Consider the following 17,821-nt stretch of genomic DNA (forward strand, 5'->3'; position numbering starts at 1 on the left):
AATAATCATAACAAATTAGAATCCAGTCATTCATAGAAACAAAAGAAAACCTAACAGTGACTTTGATTAAGGAAAAAGAAATTCAGGAAAAAAAATTAGAATACTTGGAAAATAATGGGCGAAAAAATAACCTGAGACTATTGAATTTTCCTAAATCGCCTTTAATTACAGCAATAGATATGCTTAAAAAATATTTTGGTGATATATTGGGAATTCCAATAGAGGGTTATCCCCCTATAACACGGGCCCAATACATCTCTGGAGTGAGATCTTCAAAAGAGCAATCTCAAGCTACTTCAAATTTAAATCTGACTGAATTTCTTGAGAACACCTTGGAACTTATTACAGAGAGGACAACGTTAATTGTGACGTTCGCTCTTGAACTTGACAGAAACAATATCTTAAGATTATATTTTCGCCATTTAAATGATATTTTCCTGGGGCAAAAGATTCAGATTTTCCCTGACATGGCAAGGAGTAAAGAATTCTTATTATATAAATGCAGAGTGTTAAAATTAGGTGCCACTTTTTTGTTAAAAATTTCTTTGCAAATGTTATGTTACTTATGAATTGGTTAACTATATATTCTTTACTCCTTCAAAGTTGTTAGAATTCATAGTATTGAAGGAAAGTGTTAAACCTCCTGATGTCTAGCCTCCCTAATTAGAGCGCTGTTACGTTGGCTGTGGATATCTGCTTTGTCCCTCCCGTTATAATAACTTAGTTTATTGTTATAAGTTTTTTTTCCTTTTTTCTTATATATTCCCTAGTATCTTGATTCAACTTATTGAGGACAAATTTAAAAATATGTTCTTCTTTTCTTTTATACCAGTATTGGATATAATTAAATTTCTTTGTATTTTATTTTCTGATATTGCCCATATTTATGTCATTGGATGTAAATGTAAAATCTATAAATAAATAAATAACTTTACTGGATCAAACAAGACAGAAACCTGAGATGGCCGTGTTTCAAAATATCTTCTTCAGAGGTAAAACTATATATAACAAAAATAATCATAACAAATTAGAATCCAGTCATTTGTAGAAACAAAAGAAAATTTATTTAAAGCATACCTTCTGGTTTTTGGATTCTTTGGTTTTTAGCATGCCTGTTTTTGATCTTCTTCCTTTTTTTTTTTTTTTTTAAGCAATGTGGTATTTTTAGTTCCTGGTTCTACACAGAAATCAATGCTGCAGGACCTGTAAAAGGCAGTTTTCTAAAAGAGTGTCCTTGGAGTCTGTGAGGGGGTTTATAGAACACTGATCCTCAACCTTAAGAATAGTCCCTCAGACAGCCTGAGCCATCTTAAGAATGCTAGTCCCACCCGGGGAGGAAGTGAGATGGGAAGGGTGGAGTCAGAACCGGAAGTATAAAGGACAGGGCCAGACTGAGGTTAAGGAGGCCCGGGGAAGGATGAATTGAAGGCCCATCATTTGCCACTACAGCAGACGTTTAATGATTGTGACCTGGATGAGGTAAGTCCCTTTTGTTCCTGTTTGAGACTTGTGAGCCTTGCTCTGAGGTCAAACTGGAACCAGACCCCATAACTCGGAGAAGAACCAATAAGGACTTACAGGCTGTGTTTGGGGTGTGGCAGCTCCACCAGCTCCAGATTGTGTTTTGGGCCTACCAGCCAGAGGCCCGCTTAAGACTGTGTTTATTGAACTACAAAGGCGTTTTTCCTTGTGTTTCTGGCTCTGTGATGTAATAGGCCTCAAGATTTAATTAAATAAACACTTGTTTTCATTTTATATCCCTTTGTCCAGCTCTGTTTTTTCACTGGCCCACCCTCAACCCTTGCTAGTCTATAAAGGAAAGTAGGTATCCACCATCTTTGATGGAGTACCAGCCTAACCAGGCCCAACCAAGTAGATAGACAACTAATGGCGCAGGCACTTAGTCCAGCTATGGAAATGGTGTAAGTGCGAGTGCCTTAGTGCAGCAGCTATCTGCGTAACTGGCTATGTTCTGTAAGTTATACACATAAGTGGGAGCCCCGCTTAAGTTCTACCTATGCTTGCAAATATACACTATGTAAGTTAAGCATGTATTTGCAGCATAGCAGTTAGGAGGCACATTGGCATATAGTATTCAAAACATTTATGCATGCAACACGTGTATATGGTAACACCTGTTTTATAGAATTATCCCCCATAATGCTTCAGGATTAGGTTGTCAGAAATCCTGGCATTGGGTAGCTTGGAAACTCTGAGAGAATAAACCTAAACCTACAGAAATAAAGATGAACAAAAACAAGTTTACAAAAACATAAGGTGACACCTTTTTTCTTATTGGACTAACAATGCATTTTTTGCCTGGCTTTCGGGAACTAGCATTCCCTGCCTCAGGTTTTGAATACTCTGGTCATGTGACCATAGCTCAGGGGTTCTCCACCCAATTCTTGGGACACACCCAGCCAGTCAGGTTTTCAGAATGTCCACAATGAATATGCATGGATAGATTTTCGTAAAATAGAGGCAATACATACAAATTTATCTCGAGCACATTGATTGTGGATGTCTTAAACCAGACTGGGTTGAGAATCCCTGCCATAGCCTTTCAGTCTTCAGAACAGAACAACCCAAGTGGGGCAGTATTAGTTCCCAAAAGCTAGTCAAGATATGTAGTAGGATATCACTTTATGAATTTTTTTTTTGCTTTGTATTTCTTTACATTCAAGTGGACAACTATGACAACCACACTTTATTCATGTATTTAGGTGAGATCAAACATGAGGTTTTTTTTTTTTTCATTTCTTTTGAAAGCTGGTGTGGAAAATGTAAAACTTTGCTTGAATAACTCAGCGAACTCCTTTTTTGCTTCTTGATCATTGAACTCTAATATACAATATTATAAATGCAGAGGATCACAGAGAAGTCGAGCATTCCTGGGGTGCTACCATATTTGGGAGAAGGATGTGCTTCCTCAAAACAAATGTGAAAAATGTGTTTGAGGATGTACCCGAAAGAAGAACGGCAACTTTAGTGTTAATGCAGAAGGATTGGGTTGTACAGCTTGAGCTCTGATTTAAACAAATTTCTCAGTGCTCATACTTATTGAGTTGAATGACAACCATCAAGATATGTGTCTCAAGTAACTCTGGTCATCGATCATGAACACTTCAGTAGCATAGAGGAACAAGGAGGAGAGCTGCCTGCACTAAGCATTCGTCCCTGTTTCCATGGAATAATGGGTTGCCAGATGCAGAGTCGCTCTGAGAGTGCCAGCAGATTCCCTTTCTAGTGTGTAATCATACAGTAGTTCTTTATTTGGCAAAACTCAGTCACTCATCTTTCCTAAGAATGGACTATTACTACATAGGTACGTTTAAAGAACAAAGCTGAGTGCAAAGTGATGGAAAATAATACCATACCAATAGCTTTATAAGGATTCTTTTGATATTGAGTAGTTAGGGCAGTATGAATTTTAAAATATATACCTTTATGTAGTATATATATTCTTGTGTATTTGTTTTGCTGATACAGAAAAGTGTACTTTTTTTTGCTGGATTTTGAGAGTGGAATCACTTTCCATTGAGGATTAGGACACAATCTGATAGAGAGAGTGTTGAAAGGGCATTTGTTTCAGCTGGCATATGGTCAGTCTTTAGTTTTCCGTGCCATTAGAATTTGGGAATCTTCTTCCACAGAATATTCAGCGTTCTTTTTCTTATTTGTTGTTTCATAATAAACTGAAAACTTATCTTTTTTGAAAAGTATGTTCTGCGAATTTAGGAGATTGATTTGTATAAGTTTGTTTTTTTCTTTTTGGACTTGTATTATTATGCATGGGTCGTTTTTGTTACCAGTCTTCACCGGAGTGGAGGAGTAGCCTAGTGGTTAGTGCAGTGGACTTTGATCCTGGGGAACTGAGTTTGATTCCCACTGCAGCTCCTTGTGACTCAGGGCAAGTCACTTAACCATCCATTGCCCCTGGTACAAAATAAGTACCTGACTATATGTAAACCGCTTTGAATGTAGTTGCAAAAACCTCAGAAAGGCAGTATATCAAGTCCCATTTCCCTTTCCCTTTTCTTAAGGGGTTTGGTGGGATACAAGCCTCTAGCAATGTATAGTATAGTACAGACTAGGGAGAGGCACCTATAATATCATTCATATTGCAGTTGTTGCACTTGTAATTTAGAGGTCCCTTTACTAAGGCACACTAACAGGATTAGTGGACGCTAAATGTCGCACAGCCCATTGTATACCTATGGGCTGTATGGCACTTAATGCATACGGATTTGTTAGTTTACACTAAGGAGGATATTCTGTATATGGCACCTGGAAAATCCGCATGGAAATCATTTTCGCCTAAGAGTGTTCTATAAGATTTAGCTGTGGTATATAGAATAGGCTTAGTTGATATCCCAGCGCCTAAAACTATATGCATCCATTTACACCAACGAAAATGTGACGTAGATTTATGCGGACTGGGCCATATTCCAAAACATTGCATCTAAATTTAGGAACGCCCACAAAATGCCCATTTCCCAGCCCATAATCACGCCCCTTTTGATCTGCACGCTTTTGAATTTAGATGCAGTTCATTACAGCATACTGTTAGCAAGTTATGCACATAATTTCTAATTATTGCCAATTAGTGCTCTTTATTTCTTAAGTGCTGTTAATGCTGATTGGCTTGTTAAGCCAATTATATTATGCACATTGTTATGGAATATGCTTAGATTTAGGCGTGGAATGCTAGGTGCAACATGTAGAATCAGCAGTAAATCCATTAGTGACCTTAGTAAAAAGGACCCCTTAATGTTTTAATTTTATTGCCTTTTTTTGTAGTGTTCCTTTTGTAGGCCCTTTTCTATTATGTTTTTGTTTTTGTGAGTTTTTATATTTAATAGGTATGTTTTTTTGTACTTCACCTTGAGAAAGGAAGGTTATAAATAAATCATAACCATTTTTCAGTTTCAACCTAAACCAGGATTCTTATAAAAGTTTAACTTAGGGTCCTGTTTTTTAAGGCGTGTTAGAGTTTTTAACACACCTACAATTAGCACGTGCATTAACCCTGTAGGCACGTATAGGGATATTGTAGGCATGTACACGGTTTATTTATTGATTTATTTACCGCCTTTTTGAAAGAATTCACTCAGGGCAGTGTACCGTAAGAGTAAATCAAACATAAGCAATTAACATGCGTACATGGTTAACGCACGTTAAAAACGCTAACGGGTTTTAACGCGGCTTAGTAAGGGCCCTTTGTTCAGGTTTTTTTTTTGGAGGAAGGTGTTTTCTGCTCTTATTGGGCTTTAGTACAAGCTGCCTTGTCCATAATCAGGTTTGACTTTCTCTGTGTGCATTAGATGATTGCCTTAAATCATAGCACATTGGTCATGAGCTAAAAACTAGTATGTCGATACCAAAGAGGAACACCAAAGCCTCAAAGAAACATTTTAACAACATACATAAATATGAAATTGACTATGTAAATAAAATGGGACATTCAAGCACACTGCACTCACAAATAACCAAATCAGGGCATTTTCTTGGCTAAACTGCTGCTAGTTTCATCATTTGTCCCAGTTTGGATTAGTCTAAGGCAGTATGTCACAACCCAGTCAGGTTTTCAGGATATCCTCGGTGAATATGCATGAGAGAGATTTGTATACCAGGAGGCAATGCATGTGGGTATCCTGAAAACCCAACTGACTGGATTGAGAAGCATTGAACTAAGGTAAATTGAGATGGAATCCAAAAAATAGTAGAAAAAAGCCAGTCACTGTTGCAGATGAAGTTTCATGGCTCCAGATCTTAGTCCTAGTTCTGGGTGATGCCTAAAGAACCAGGAGGAAAATGTTGCATTAAAAAAAAAAATTCATAAAGGATGCATACAGCTGTCCTCGGTGTAAGCTTTAGTAAAAGGGCCCCAATGTGTCTTACCCCTAATGCTTCATAATTTTGTGAGTTGGGAACCATTTTCTTAATTTTATATATTTTTTTCTTTTAGGCGTGATCGAGAAACCTCTTTTGCCAAAGAAAGAGAAAATGAAGCTTAGACGGGAGAAATGGCTGCAGAGTAAGTAATTAACCTTGTATAAGTGATGTCGGTGGGGTGGCCTCAGATGCTGGTTACTCTGTGGCACACCTGACTTGTCATGTGGTGGTTGAACTGACGGTCTAAATACTTTGTACAGTGATGTGTTCAAACCCTGCAGAAGGGCTGCTGTTCATATGCTTCCTAAGTATTTCTAAAAGGTCTTATAGCAGTATTGAAGGGTTCACTGAAGGAATGCCTTTCTGCCTATAGGGAGGGGAAGTAAAAAGGGAAACATATCACAGATGCCATGCCATGTCATTTCATTCCATATTCAAACTCACAACTTAAATACTCAAATATTCTACAGAGGTCTTCTGATCTAGCCTTTAGGCTCATTACATGCTTTTCTACCAGTAGAAATATTCAAGTGTGTGAGAACACAATAGGTACTATAATACATCATAAGTTCAGAAATACTTATAGTAGAATAAATGCAAATCCCAAATATATCATAGAAACAAACGACAACAACACCACCACCTGTAGTGGAAAATTAAAGGTGCAGACCGCTCTGGTCATGTGACCATAACCTTTCAATATTCAGAAACAAGACCGTTCTTGATGTGTGCTCACAAGGTCCGTCATTTACCCCCTCTTTCAGTAGGGTGAGGTTTTGTCCCAGAAGATATACAGAAAAGATAGATAAAGTATAAAATAAAGAGGTTGTGATGGGTGGGGACCATGGCCCTCGCTAACTGACTCAAAAGAAAATTCCAGACTCAATCAACACAAAATATATGTATACTTTGGAAGAAAGGTGGGAAGGAGGTAATATGATAGACATTTAAATACCTATGTGGCATAAATGCACAGGAGACGAGCCTCTTTCAGTTGAAAAGAAGCTCTGGAACAAGGGGACATAGGATGAGAGTGAAAGGGGACTCCTAAGTAATCTGAGGAAATACTTTTTCTTAAAAAGGGTGGTGAATTTTTGGAATGGCCTCCCACTGGAAACGGTAGGAACAAAAACAGTATCTAAATTCAAGAGAGATTGGGACAAGTGCATAGGATCTTCAAGGGAGTGATAGGGAGAATAGATGCATGGATAGGCAGACTGGATAGGCCATATGGTCTTTATCTGCCTACATTTTTCTATGTTTAGGAGTGAGGGGATATTTTAATAAAACACCTTTATTAGAGAACTCCCTCCTTCCAAAAATAGTATGTACTGTGTAGCAAAATGAAAAAAAGCAGAAGTAGAAAGATGACTGGATGGGCCTTATGGCCTTTATCTGCCGTCATGTTCTATGTTTCTATGAGTCAGTTCAAATCCCAGATCTGTTATTTCTCACTGACTGGTCCCTATTATGTATGTTATTCTTTGATCCACTGAGAGTTGTAGAATTGTACGTAATAGAAATATGTTAAATAAATAGCGTCCGTGAACTTAGACCAAGTTCATTCCGTGCTAATGCCAGTGCTGCTAGACTTCTAATAAGAAAATTATGAAAACAGTGCTCTAGGGGAAATACAAAATAAAAGTGACTTCTCTTATGAGGCCCTTTTACTAAAGTATGCTAAGCACTTAACACATGGTTAATGCCTGGAAACTAGCTACTACGTAACCATGTTAACTAGTTTTGTGGTAGTTTGCCTGTTACTGCACATTAAACCATGCGTTACCAAGTTTTTCAGGACTTTTCCATCAGGGTGTGGCATGTGCAGAGAGTGGATATGGAAGCATTAGCCAGTTAGCATGTTACTTACTGCGCACTAACCCCCAGATTCTATATATGACAAGTAAAGTTGTGCACACAACTTAATTATTTAACAAGCTAATCAGCATTGATAATTGGCCTCTAACAAGCAATTTTCAGCACTAATTGGCACTAATTAGAATTTACTTGTGCAACTTTCTAAACATATTCTGTAAAGTGCTGTGGGTAAATTCTAATACACAGATCTCAAAAGGTGGTGTGGCCATGGGAAGGACATGGGTGGGTTGCGGGTATTCCTAGGAATTATGCACACTGTTACAGAATATGCCAGATCCGCTCCTAAATTAGGCGTGGGCATTTACACCAGGTATTAGTTGGGTAAATGGTCGCGGCTAAATTGTAGTCACAGGGACAGGCGCTACGTATATTTTGTAAACTGCGCCTAACTTTAGGTGAGGTTTATAGAATAGTGCTAAGTGCTGTTTTTTTTTTTCAGTGCTGGTTCTTTTTAGTCACCATATATTGAATCTGGTCCTTACTGGCTAACACAGAGTTAACATGGGAGCACTTGGGGGCCTTTTTCCAAAGCCGCAGGAAGACGTAACACACGGGTAGCGTGCGCCAAATCGGAACTACCACTGGGGTAGCACGTGTGCCCAACGGTAATTCCGAGTTTAGCCTGCCAAATCACGTGGTAGAAAATATTTTTCTATTTTGTACCACGGGGTGCATTCCCGGCGGTAATCAGCAGTGTGGCCATGTTGGCGTGTGCTACATGGTTGCCGCTAGGTCAATGGCTGGTGGTAAGGGCTCAGGCCATAAATAGGCGCACGCTAGTTTTAACTTTTGCGCACACCCATTTCCTGGCCCATTAAAAAATGGCCTTTTTTCCCAGCCATGGTAAAAAGTGGCCCAGCGTGCACCAAAAAGACGTGCCTACACTACCTCAGGCCACTTTTTACCACAGCTTTGTAAAAGGAGGTGGTAAGTGCCCCGCATTAACTCCCAGAAGGTACTGTGTGCAAATTTGAATATTAATGCATGACCTGCAATTTAAAAAAATACTAATAATGCTACTTCTTGATACAGCGTTAGTTTTTGGCTTGCCATGCATTCAAATCCTGTGCTAAAATGTGTAAACCCAAAACTTAACGCACTTTATTAAAAGGGCCCATTAATTTTTCAGAATATGCTAATCAGATGTAGTCATTCCTTTCTACAATCATGTAATGCTACATCAGAAATAAGAATGTGGATTGTCTGCTTTTAATAGAAGCCATTTACCTATGGAAATGCAGCTTTACCTGAGTAAATTAGCCTTTTGAAAATTGCTCCTTCATTATGTCGGTAGAAATACATTTGGAGATGAGCAACACACATACTATTGCCAAGCAAAGAATAAGTAGCAAAGAATAAGTAGGTGGAGGAAGGGAAATAACTTGCATGGATTACATTTTCAAATCTGTGTGTATTTTTTCGAATGGGAAAATACCTACAGAAAAAGCAGATACATATCTCTGTGATAATCTTTTCCTAGGACTATTTTTCAAGGGAACGTAAATTCATGCTTCCCTTTGAGAACTGGTACAAAGTTTATGCAGCCTGATATCAAAATTACCCCATTAACATTTGCCATCCACATAATAGTCGAAAAACTTATTCAGAGGGCTGCAACAAAGATATTTGGCCCATCTGAGAGGAAAAGATCAATATCAGAGAGTATAAGGAATCTGTCTCCTCTAGTCGCTCACCTAGATATGCAGCTTGATGAAGCTTCCATCTCAAATACTGGAAGTAGAATCATGTCTGGGCAGCTTTTCTATCACCATGTGGCTAACATTCTTGTCAGAGCAAAATGTTTATTGTTCTCTGAAGGCAAGTGATTTATGTGACTGTACTTTGCACCAAATGACTGATCATTCCAGAACTTTCTGGAAAAATGTTAAGGTTTTTCCCACATAAGCAGAGTTCCTGCGCTGCAGTGGCCCCATGGATTTCCTCAGTTTTCTTCTGTCTGTTGGAGACATTAGAAGCACTGAGGTCTTTGGTTTTTCAATGTTTTACTCAGTGGCTCAGCTGCTGTCTGGTAATTGCCTTTTTCAAGGTTGCTTTTAAAACCCTTTCCAAGTTTTTCTTTTGTCATCTGCCAAGTTTGCACATGAGTTTTTTTCTTCTCGTCATTGGGGCTTCACCAAGCAGTTCATTTGTCTAAGTTTTTGAGTCTTCAGTTGCCAAAAAAAGTTTCATTTCACAACATTATTTTTCCTCATATTGGATTTTCAAGTTTTGACCTAAATACAAACAGAAGGTGTCCCTTATAGATCATCATCAAAGTTTGTTACACATGTTTGGAGCAAGGCTGTGACCCTTTGGGTTGCAGTATCTGCACAAAAATGCATCCTGGAAAATTAAGCTCCTCATCTACCTTGCCAAAGGCACAAGTTCAGTTCCTTGAAGTTGACACTGAAGGTTCTATGCAAAGCCCCAGGGGCCACATGAAGCACTGGTGCCCTCTTTGGTTCCTCATATAGAAGACAGTGCTAGGAACCAAGACAAGTCTCATCTTCTCCTTTCAAGATGATACCAAGACTTTGGGCACTCAGGTGTGGAATTGAAAAGGACTGGTGCCAATGCTGTCAGGCATGGGTTGATCTTGTCCCAAAGGTAGCTATTTGGTCTCCTGGGGATTGTATTCAAGCCAGCTTACTGGTGACCGATTCATATACTGCATGCTTACATGCTTGTGTGTTCTGATAGGCCCAGTGTGAGAGAACCCAAATTTGAAATGATATTTCTTCCACGTCTCTGGTTATGTCCCTACTAGTTCATTGTTTCTTTGTTGCCTATTTTTGTGCTTTATTGGGCTGTAACAGCCCTTATCTGCCATATGTTCCTCTTTGCCTTGGTTTTTTGGACCTTGTAATTGCTGATGGTGCCTTCTTTGTCTTGTTTTCTCATGGATAGTTCATATGCTATGAAGGTATGGTAAAGAATAAACTAATCTTTATATAGTTCTCTGGACTCGGTTCTCAGTTAGTGGTTAGGGTTCCCCCTCCAGCAAGGAGGGGCACCATCTATAGTTGCTGCCTGTATCCTAGCAAGGGGTCCCTTGAAGTATTTGTGTGCCTCTTTGACACGTCTTCAAGAACATGAAGGTACAGTAGGACCTGCACCATCCAAAACAGCCAAGTGTTGACGAGAGGCTCATCCTCTAGGGCAAGAAGGTTGGTGCTTCAGACTTTCCTCAGGGTCATCTCCACAACAAGCATGGAACAGATTCTTCCCTTCAAGATATGTCGATACCAACTTCTGTAGAGAATGTGGCTAAGTCCATACCCCTTGAGTTGTAAGTTGAAGATGAGCTCAGCATGCTACCCCTTTGCCTCTTTAACTATCTGATTGCCTTTAAAGCACTGGCAGCAGCATTCCTCCACTCTCTTTCAGGATGTATAGAAGATGATGTGGGGAAACTCCACACAGTATTTACTGTTAAGAAGGTGGACAGATGATGGAACTGATAGTTTTCAGTTAACAAGCCAAAGTGTAGTGGTTGAATCAGCTCTTAAAAGAGCCCAGAAGAAAACAAAAATCACTCTGATGTCCCTAGAAAAGGTTATCAGACTCGCACCTTTTTTTTTTTTTTAGGTAAAAAGCATTATAACTGTTCTCTAGTCCCATATAACATCTTACCAAGTCTACATGATGCAATATTTGCACACAATCCTAGCATTGGCCCAGTAGTTCACCCAGTTTCTCCCTCAAGAAAGAGGCAAATCTCTGTAACTTGATGGAGACAACTGAGGGAGTGTCAGAAGCATCTGGTCCACATAATCTAGAATGCTTTTGAGACTCACACAGTACCTCTGCCATGGCCACTGATGCCTATTGACTTTTATAGATGCATCCTTTAGGCTTCAGAGAAGATGTAAATGGAAGGTTTGTTTACGTGTCATGCACTATTAGTAATCTCTTTGGAGATAAGGCCAAGAGAGCAATGGAACTTATGAAGGGGCATCACAAACTTCAGACCTTATCCAACTTTTCTGTTAAACTTTTATCCCACATCCTTACTTAAAGATTGGGAGATAGAATTGTGGCAATTAAATCCATTAACAATACCTCTCTGAGGTCCTCTTATTTATGTTCAGCCTTAAACACAAGCCAGAGGTTAGAGGAGTGAAGTTCAATACCAAAAAAAATGAACAAAACTACTTTACTAAAGCTGTGTCACTACTAATCTTAATTACCACGTGTGAAGCAGAAGGAAAAGCCTCAGAAGGTGAAATCGGCACCACTTTCATCACTCTCATTTGCTTATAATCATTGCCATAAAAACCTACATATATAAAAATGTGGATTATTATTCATAACTTAAATCAAATTTTAAACACAATCTCCACTTAATTTTAGTGTTCAAATGTTAGCATACATGCCCACTTAATTCCGATGGTGGCCAGTGTTACAGTTCATTCACAACTGCATAAGGGAAAATGGGCTTTATTGCACATTGTACTGCTCCTGATTCAATGAACACTATAACAGGCAGAAATTAGACCCTTGTTGAAAAAGCCCAAGCCTGATCAGTTTGTCCCCATAGAAATTGATGGCGCCAAAAACGGGACCGAAGTACGGTATGCAGTTAAACAGAGCATGCGCTTATCCAACAGAGTGCTCGCTCTCTCTCTCTCTTTCTCTCTCTCTCTCTCTCTCTCTCTCTCTTTCTCTTTCTCTTTCTCTCTCTCTATATTACTTTGGTCCCGTTTTTGGCACCATCAATTTCTATGGCAACAAACCGGTTTAGTGCACCACTGATAAGTACAAGATTTGCTTATATGCATGGTTTAAGACCGCTTCTCTGCAGGAAAGACTCCGCATAAGTGCGTGCATGGAATATGGAAGCCGATTGGCATGTGACAACCAATGAGATTTCAAATGTACTGCCCCTTTAACTGCCACAGGCAGAATAAGCGAAATAATGTACACTGGGGTCGTCATCGTGCAACTGTAAGACTTTAACACTGACTGAACTAATAGAAGTACTTAAAAAATTAGAAAACAAACAAAGTCAAGCATCTATTGCTAAAGAATATGGTGTCAGTCCCAGTCAAATTTCACGTATCTTGAAGCAGAAAGACCAGCTTCTGGATGACTGACAAAACAATACAAATCCACACCGGAAACAAAAATGGGCAGGAAAAGCTGAGGAGGTAGAAGCTGCTCTTCTTCGTTGGTTTTCTCAAGTCAGGAGCAGACAGTTTCCTGTCAGTGGTCCACTGCTTAAGGAGAAAGCTAACCAGCTAGCTGAAAGTCTTGGACTAACTGAATTCAAAGCCACTGTTGGATGGTTGGAAAGATGGAAGGAGAGGAACAACATAAAATTCAAGAAACAGCATGGTGAAAAACAAGACGCTGATGACTTTGGTGCTGAAAATTGGGTTGTTTCAGTTCTTCCTACCATCTTGAACGAGTTTGCACCGCGTGATATTTTCAATGCTGACAAAAACGGTCTCTACTGGCGAGCGATTCCTGGTGGAACACTTGCATTCAAACAAGCCGAAACTACAAGAGGTAAAACGTTGAAGGACCGACTGACGATCCTCCTTTGCTGCAATATGGATGGGAGTGAGACGTTGGAACCACTCGTCATTGGAAAGAGCAAACAGCCCTGTTGCTTCAAGAATGTTAAGCGACTTCCTGTGTCATACGAGGCTAACGCAAATTCGTGGATGACTGGGGTAGAGGAGTGTGGTAGCCGTGTTAGTCCACTCTTAAGGTTATCAATAGAAATCAAACAAAATAAAACTGGGGAAATTTGGAAGAAGTGGCTAAAGAAGTTAGACACTAGAATGCAGGCACAAAAGTGTCAGATTTTGTTGCTTTGTGATAATTGTGCTGCACACAGTGATGATATCAGGCTGTCTAACGTCAAGGTGGTCTTCCTGCCACCAAACACTACCTCTCTGATCCAACCTGTGGATCAGGGCATAATTGCCAATTTCAAACAACATTATCGGGCTCTTGTGCTACGTCGTCTGATGAGCATTATGGATGGCCAGTCTGGCAAGGATAAACGTGCTGATGAACTGGCTCGTAATCTGTCACTGTTGGATTCCCTACATATGCAGAAAGAAGCCTGGAATCATGTTACACAGGCAACCATTGTGAATTGCTACAAGCGGGCAAGCTTTGTTAAGGATGTGGAGAGGGACAAAACCGATGCAGCTGTTGCAAACGCGTCAGATGAACAGGTTATTGACATCCCAGCCGGTGTTACTGAAGAGTAGTTTCATCGCTATGTAGCTGTTGATTACGATCTACAAACAGCTGACAACAGCACAGATGTTGCTATATGAGCCTACACGCAGGCAACAACGGCTGATGATGAAACCAGATGCTGAAATGAGCAGCGAGGCACATGTTGATGAAATTCAACAACCTCCTCCTGTCACTTTTGCAAGAGCGCTGGAGAGTCTCAACACCGTGCGGGCCTATCTGGAGGCCACTGGATGTCAGTGCTATGACCGTTTTTACCGTCTGGCAGACGTAGTCTATGGAACTCGCAGACCCAGTAGTGTACAGAGGACTATAACTGATTACTTCAAGTAAGCAAGCCTAACGTCAGTTAACGGAGACTGTATATTGTACGTATAATAATAAACAGTAGTGTACGTATGTTTATCAGATGTCGAGCTTCTTTGGGTCACAACGGTTAAGTGGACGCTCCGGTTAATTGCATGAATTTCTTTGGTCCCAGACCCTTGCACTTAAGCGGATTGTACTGTGTTTGTATGTATGTATATGTATGTATGTGTGTGTGTGTATGTATGTATATATATATATATATATATATATATATATATATATATATAGGTACTTAGACACACAAAGTACCAGGTTACTATTGTACTTTGTATGTCTAAGCACTTCGTAAATGAGCCCTATAATATGCCACTTATCTGAATCCGTAGAAACTCCAGCATCAAAATAGTTGTTCAGGCTCAATTTGGCCATTAACAAAATTCAGTCTGACCAAAAAACAAGTCGTCCCCTTCCTCCTGCATAAAGCGCCCGACTCCATGGGTTTTTGTATATAAAATGCATCTAGGAACTCGGGTGGCGACTTGAGAGCTTCAGTCTGGACAGAGGCAGAAGCTGTAATGGGGACAGCAGCTTGAGTGGCATGATGCTTCCTAGCCATACTTCTGCTGTAGGAGTTTTTGTATCCGCTGATAGAAAAGAGAGAAAGACCTGCCAAAGTCCAAACGTTTTTTTCAGCTGTTCTGTACATTAAAAGAAGTAGCTAGCTACTTTTATGTAACATCTAAAAACCTGTCCTGATTCCCTGTGTATAGTTCTGCTTGTTTCCTCACCTGTTATTGGGGTATTCTGTGGTTTATCTTATCCTTTTGGGCTTTAGAAATGTATTTTATGTATCTGATATATGTAGTGGTGGTGTGTTCACTTTGTTCGCTTAATTCAAAGATTAAATAATTTACTAATTAGAGCTCCCAGAAATAAAATTGTACTTTTAATAAGTAGCTAAAATGTGACTTCAGTGACGACTTTGATTTTTCTTCCAACAAATATCAAACGCTTCTAACAATCTGAGTAGTGCTAGAGGCAGAATAGTTCTATGTTGAGTCTATATAAAGAGTATAATTTGTTTGCTTCCTCCTGTTTGAAGTGGAGGTAAAAAAAAAAAAAGCCTTAAATCAAGCTGATGAGCAAGTTTTGTAAAGGAAGAGGGATAAACTAAAGTAATCCCTTACATTAATTTCTATACTTTTAATAGCATAAACTAGCAATATAACAATTCAAGAAAGAAACCTTCTTTTTACATATATCACACGGAGCACCCGATAGAAAGTAGACCACTTAAAAATGTCAATTAGTAATGATGTTCTCGCAAAATAGGCTGCACATTAGGTTGAAGTAATTGACAGGGATAGGTAGTGGATTAGGCAGGCAGTGTAGGAAGTGCCAGCCTTGGAATGGGTGGGAGGGCTGATGGACAGGGTGGACAGATCCCAAATAAAGTATCAAAGATGTGTGTTTAGTATGAAACCAATCTTTAATCCTATATATAATAAAAAACCCCTTACAACACCCCTTCTATAAGAATTCCTGTATACAAGACCAGTGACCCCTGCAGGTATGGGTATATTAAAGGAGGAGAGGGCTAGCACTGAAAACATCGAAAGAAAATTAAATAGAGCTGCCACAGATAATGTCTAATTTATACCAAGTCCAGAAAATCTGCAATAGCCAAGACCACCCTTTAGCAAAGATATCTGCTTAGCAATGTACAATCAGATTTAAATCAGAGATTTTGAAGTTCTGAGGCCTGTCTCTAATACTTTCATACTGAATAGCCAGTAGAAATATTAAAGTAACCAGCAGCCGTATACAGTTTAATATAACAATATCAGAGTTCAACCAGTGTAGAAGGACAGTGTAAGCAGTGCAGAAGGTCTAAAGTGCCAGTACAGATTAAGCCCTTGACTGTAATTAAATATGGCTCAAGTGTCCTTAGATTTGCTGCTCTGTATTGATGTATGGAAGAAAGTAATGAGACTGTGGTGGCACTATTCCCTCTAAGCTGAACGGGAGTCCTCCACCTACAGTCCTGCCAGTGGGTGGTGCTGTTTCATGATCACATTTTCAATAGCAGGGATAGGCAAGCTTTGCAGGACTCCAGGGAACCTGCCTGTCCCTAGCAATTGAAAACAGAATATTGAACCACCACCCCACACTGGCAGCAATGCAATTGGCGAACTCTCACTCAGCTTAGAGGGAACTGTGCATGGTGGCAGGGATTGAGAGATGCATGGTGAATGTACAGTGCTTGATACGAGTAAAGTGAATGCTGTGAAAGGTAACATAAGAATTACCATACTGAGACAGACCAAGGTCCATCAAGTAACATAGTAGATGACGGCAGAAAAAGACCTGCATGGTCCATCCAGTCTGCCCAACAAGATAAACTCATATGTGCTACTTTTTGTGTATACCTTACCTTGATTTGTACCTGTCCTTTTCAGGGCAGAGACCGTGTAAGTCTGCCCAGCACTATCCCCGCCTCCCAACCACCAGCCCCGCCTCCCACCACCAGCTCTGGCACTGACCGTATAAGTCTGCCCAGCACTAGCCCCGCCTCCCGCCACCGGCTGTGCCACCCAATCTCGGCTAAGCTCCTTAGGATCTATTCTTTCTGAACAGGATTCCTTTGTTTATCCCACGCGTGCTTGAATTCTGTTACCGTTTTCATTTCCACCACCTCCCGCGGGAGGGTATTCCAAGCTGATTGATCAAAGATTTTTTCCCATCTTGTGCTTATGGGAAAAACCTTTGATAAGTCAAACCCAATGACTTCTGGTTGTATTTATTCCAGAGTAGTCATGTCATAAAAGTGGAATGTTTAGTTAATGCTTCTTACTATCATTGACATATATTGAAACAGACTTTGTCGTTTGCCAGAGTTTCATGCCTTTGGGCAACTAATACAATGATCCTTTTTTGTGATGAATAGATTCAGACAAAAATCTTGATTGTTATAAAGGGAGTTGTCATGGCAGAGTATTACTGGTTTAGCAAATACTATACAAGGATTGTTTTGGGAAGCAAGATTTCAACTTGTTATAACTGTTCTGATGATTTCAGTAGCATACATTTTGACATTCTGCTAGACAACCGAAGAGCGCCTTTACAGCCCACTTTATTGCAAACCAAAATGAACCTGATATAGTGTATGAAAAACTTGCTGAGTTTTCATACTTGGAGCAAGTATTGAACAGTAGGCTTTTGGACAGACTTGGAATGTGCATGTAGCAGGTTCCAGAAGGAGCCATATTGTGTGGCCTTTGGCTATGATTGGGTATGAAATGGAAAGAACCCTTGAGTAGTTGTGAATGGAGATGTAGTCTGAATGAGCTGGTTTCCCAAAGAAGCATGAGGAAACTGCTAAGCCAAAAAGTATATATATGTGCAAGAATTGTTTTAACTTTATTTTTATTACATTTTCACACATTTTAGCCCATAAAACCATCTTGACCAGAAATAACCAAACCAGTAAGTCAGAATACAAAAACTAAGGAGATCTAAGACA

General features: G+C 39.7%; 1 protein-coding gene across 1 annotated transcript in view; it reads left to right on the forward strand.

Moving 5' to 3' along the window:
* The window catches only part of FAM207A (family with sequence similarity 207 member A), a 208,415-nt gene that overhangs the window by 127,767 nt on the left and 62,827 nt on the right, over nt 1-17,821 (forward strand). Inside the window, exon 3 of the mRNA XM_030209306.1 lies at nt 5,969-6,037. Coding sequence (XP_030065166.1) covers nt 5,969-6,037 — 69 coding nt within the window. The remainder of the gene's footprint in view (nt 1-5,968; nt 6,038-17,821) is intronic.

Source organism: Microcaecilia unicolor, chromosome 7, assembly GCF_901765095.1.
Source record: "Microcaecilia unicolor chromosome 7, aMicUni1.1, whole genome shotgun sequence".
NCBI lineage: Eukaryota > Metazoa > Chordata > Amphibia > Gymnophiona > Siphonopidae > Microcaecilia > Microcaecilia unicolor.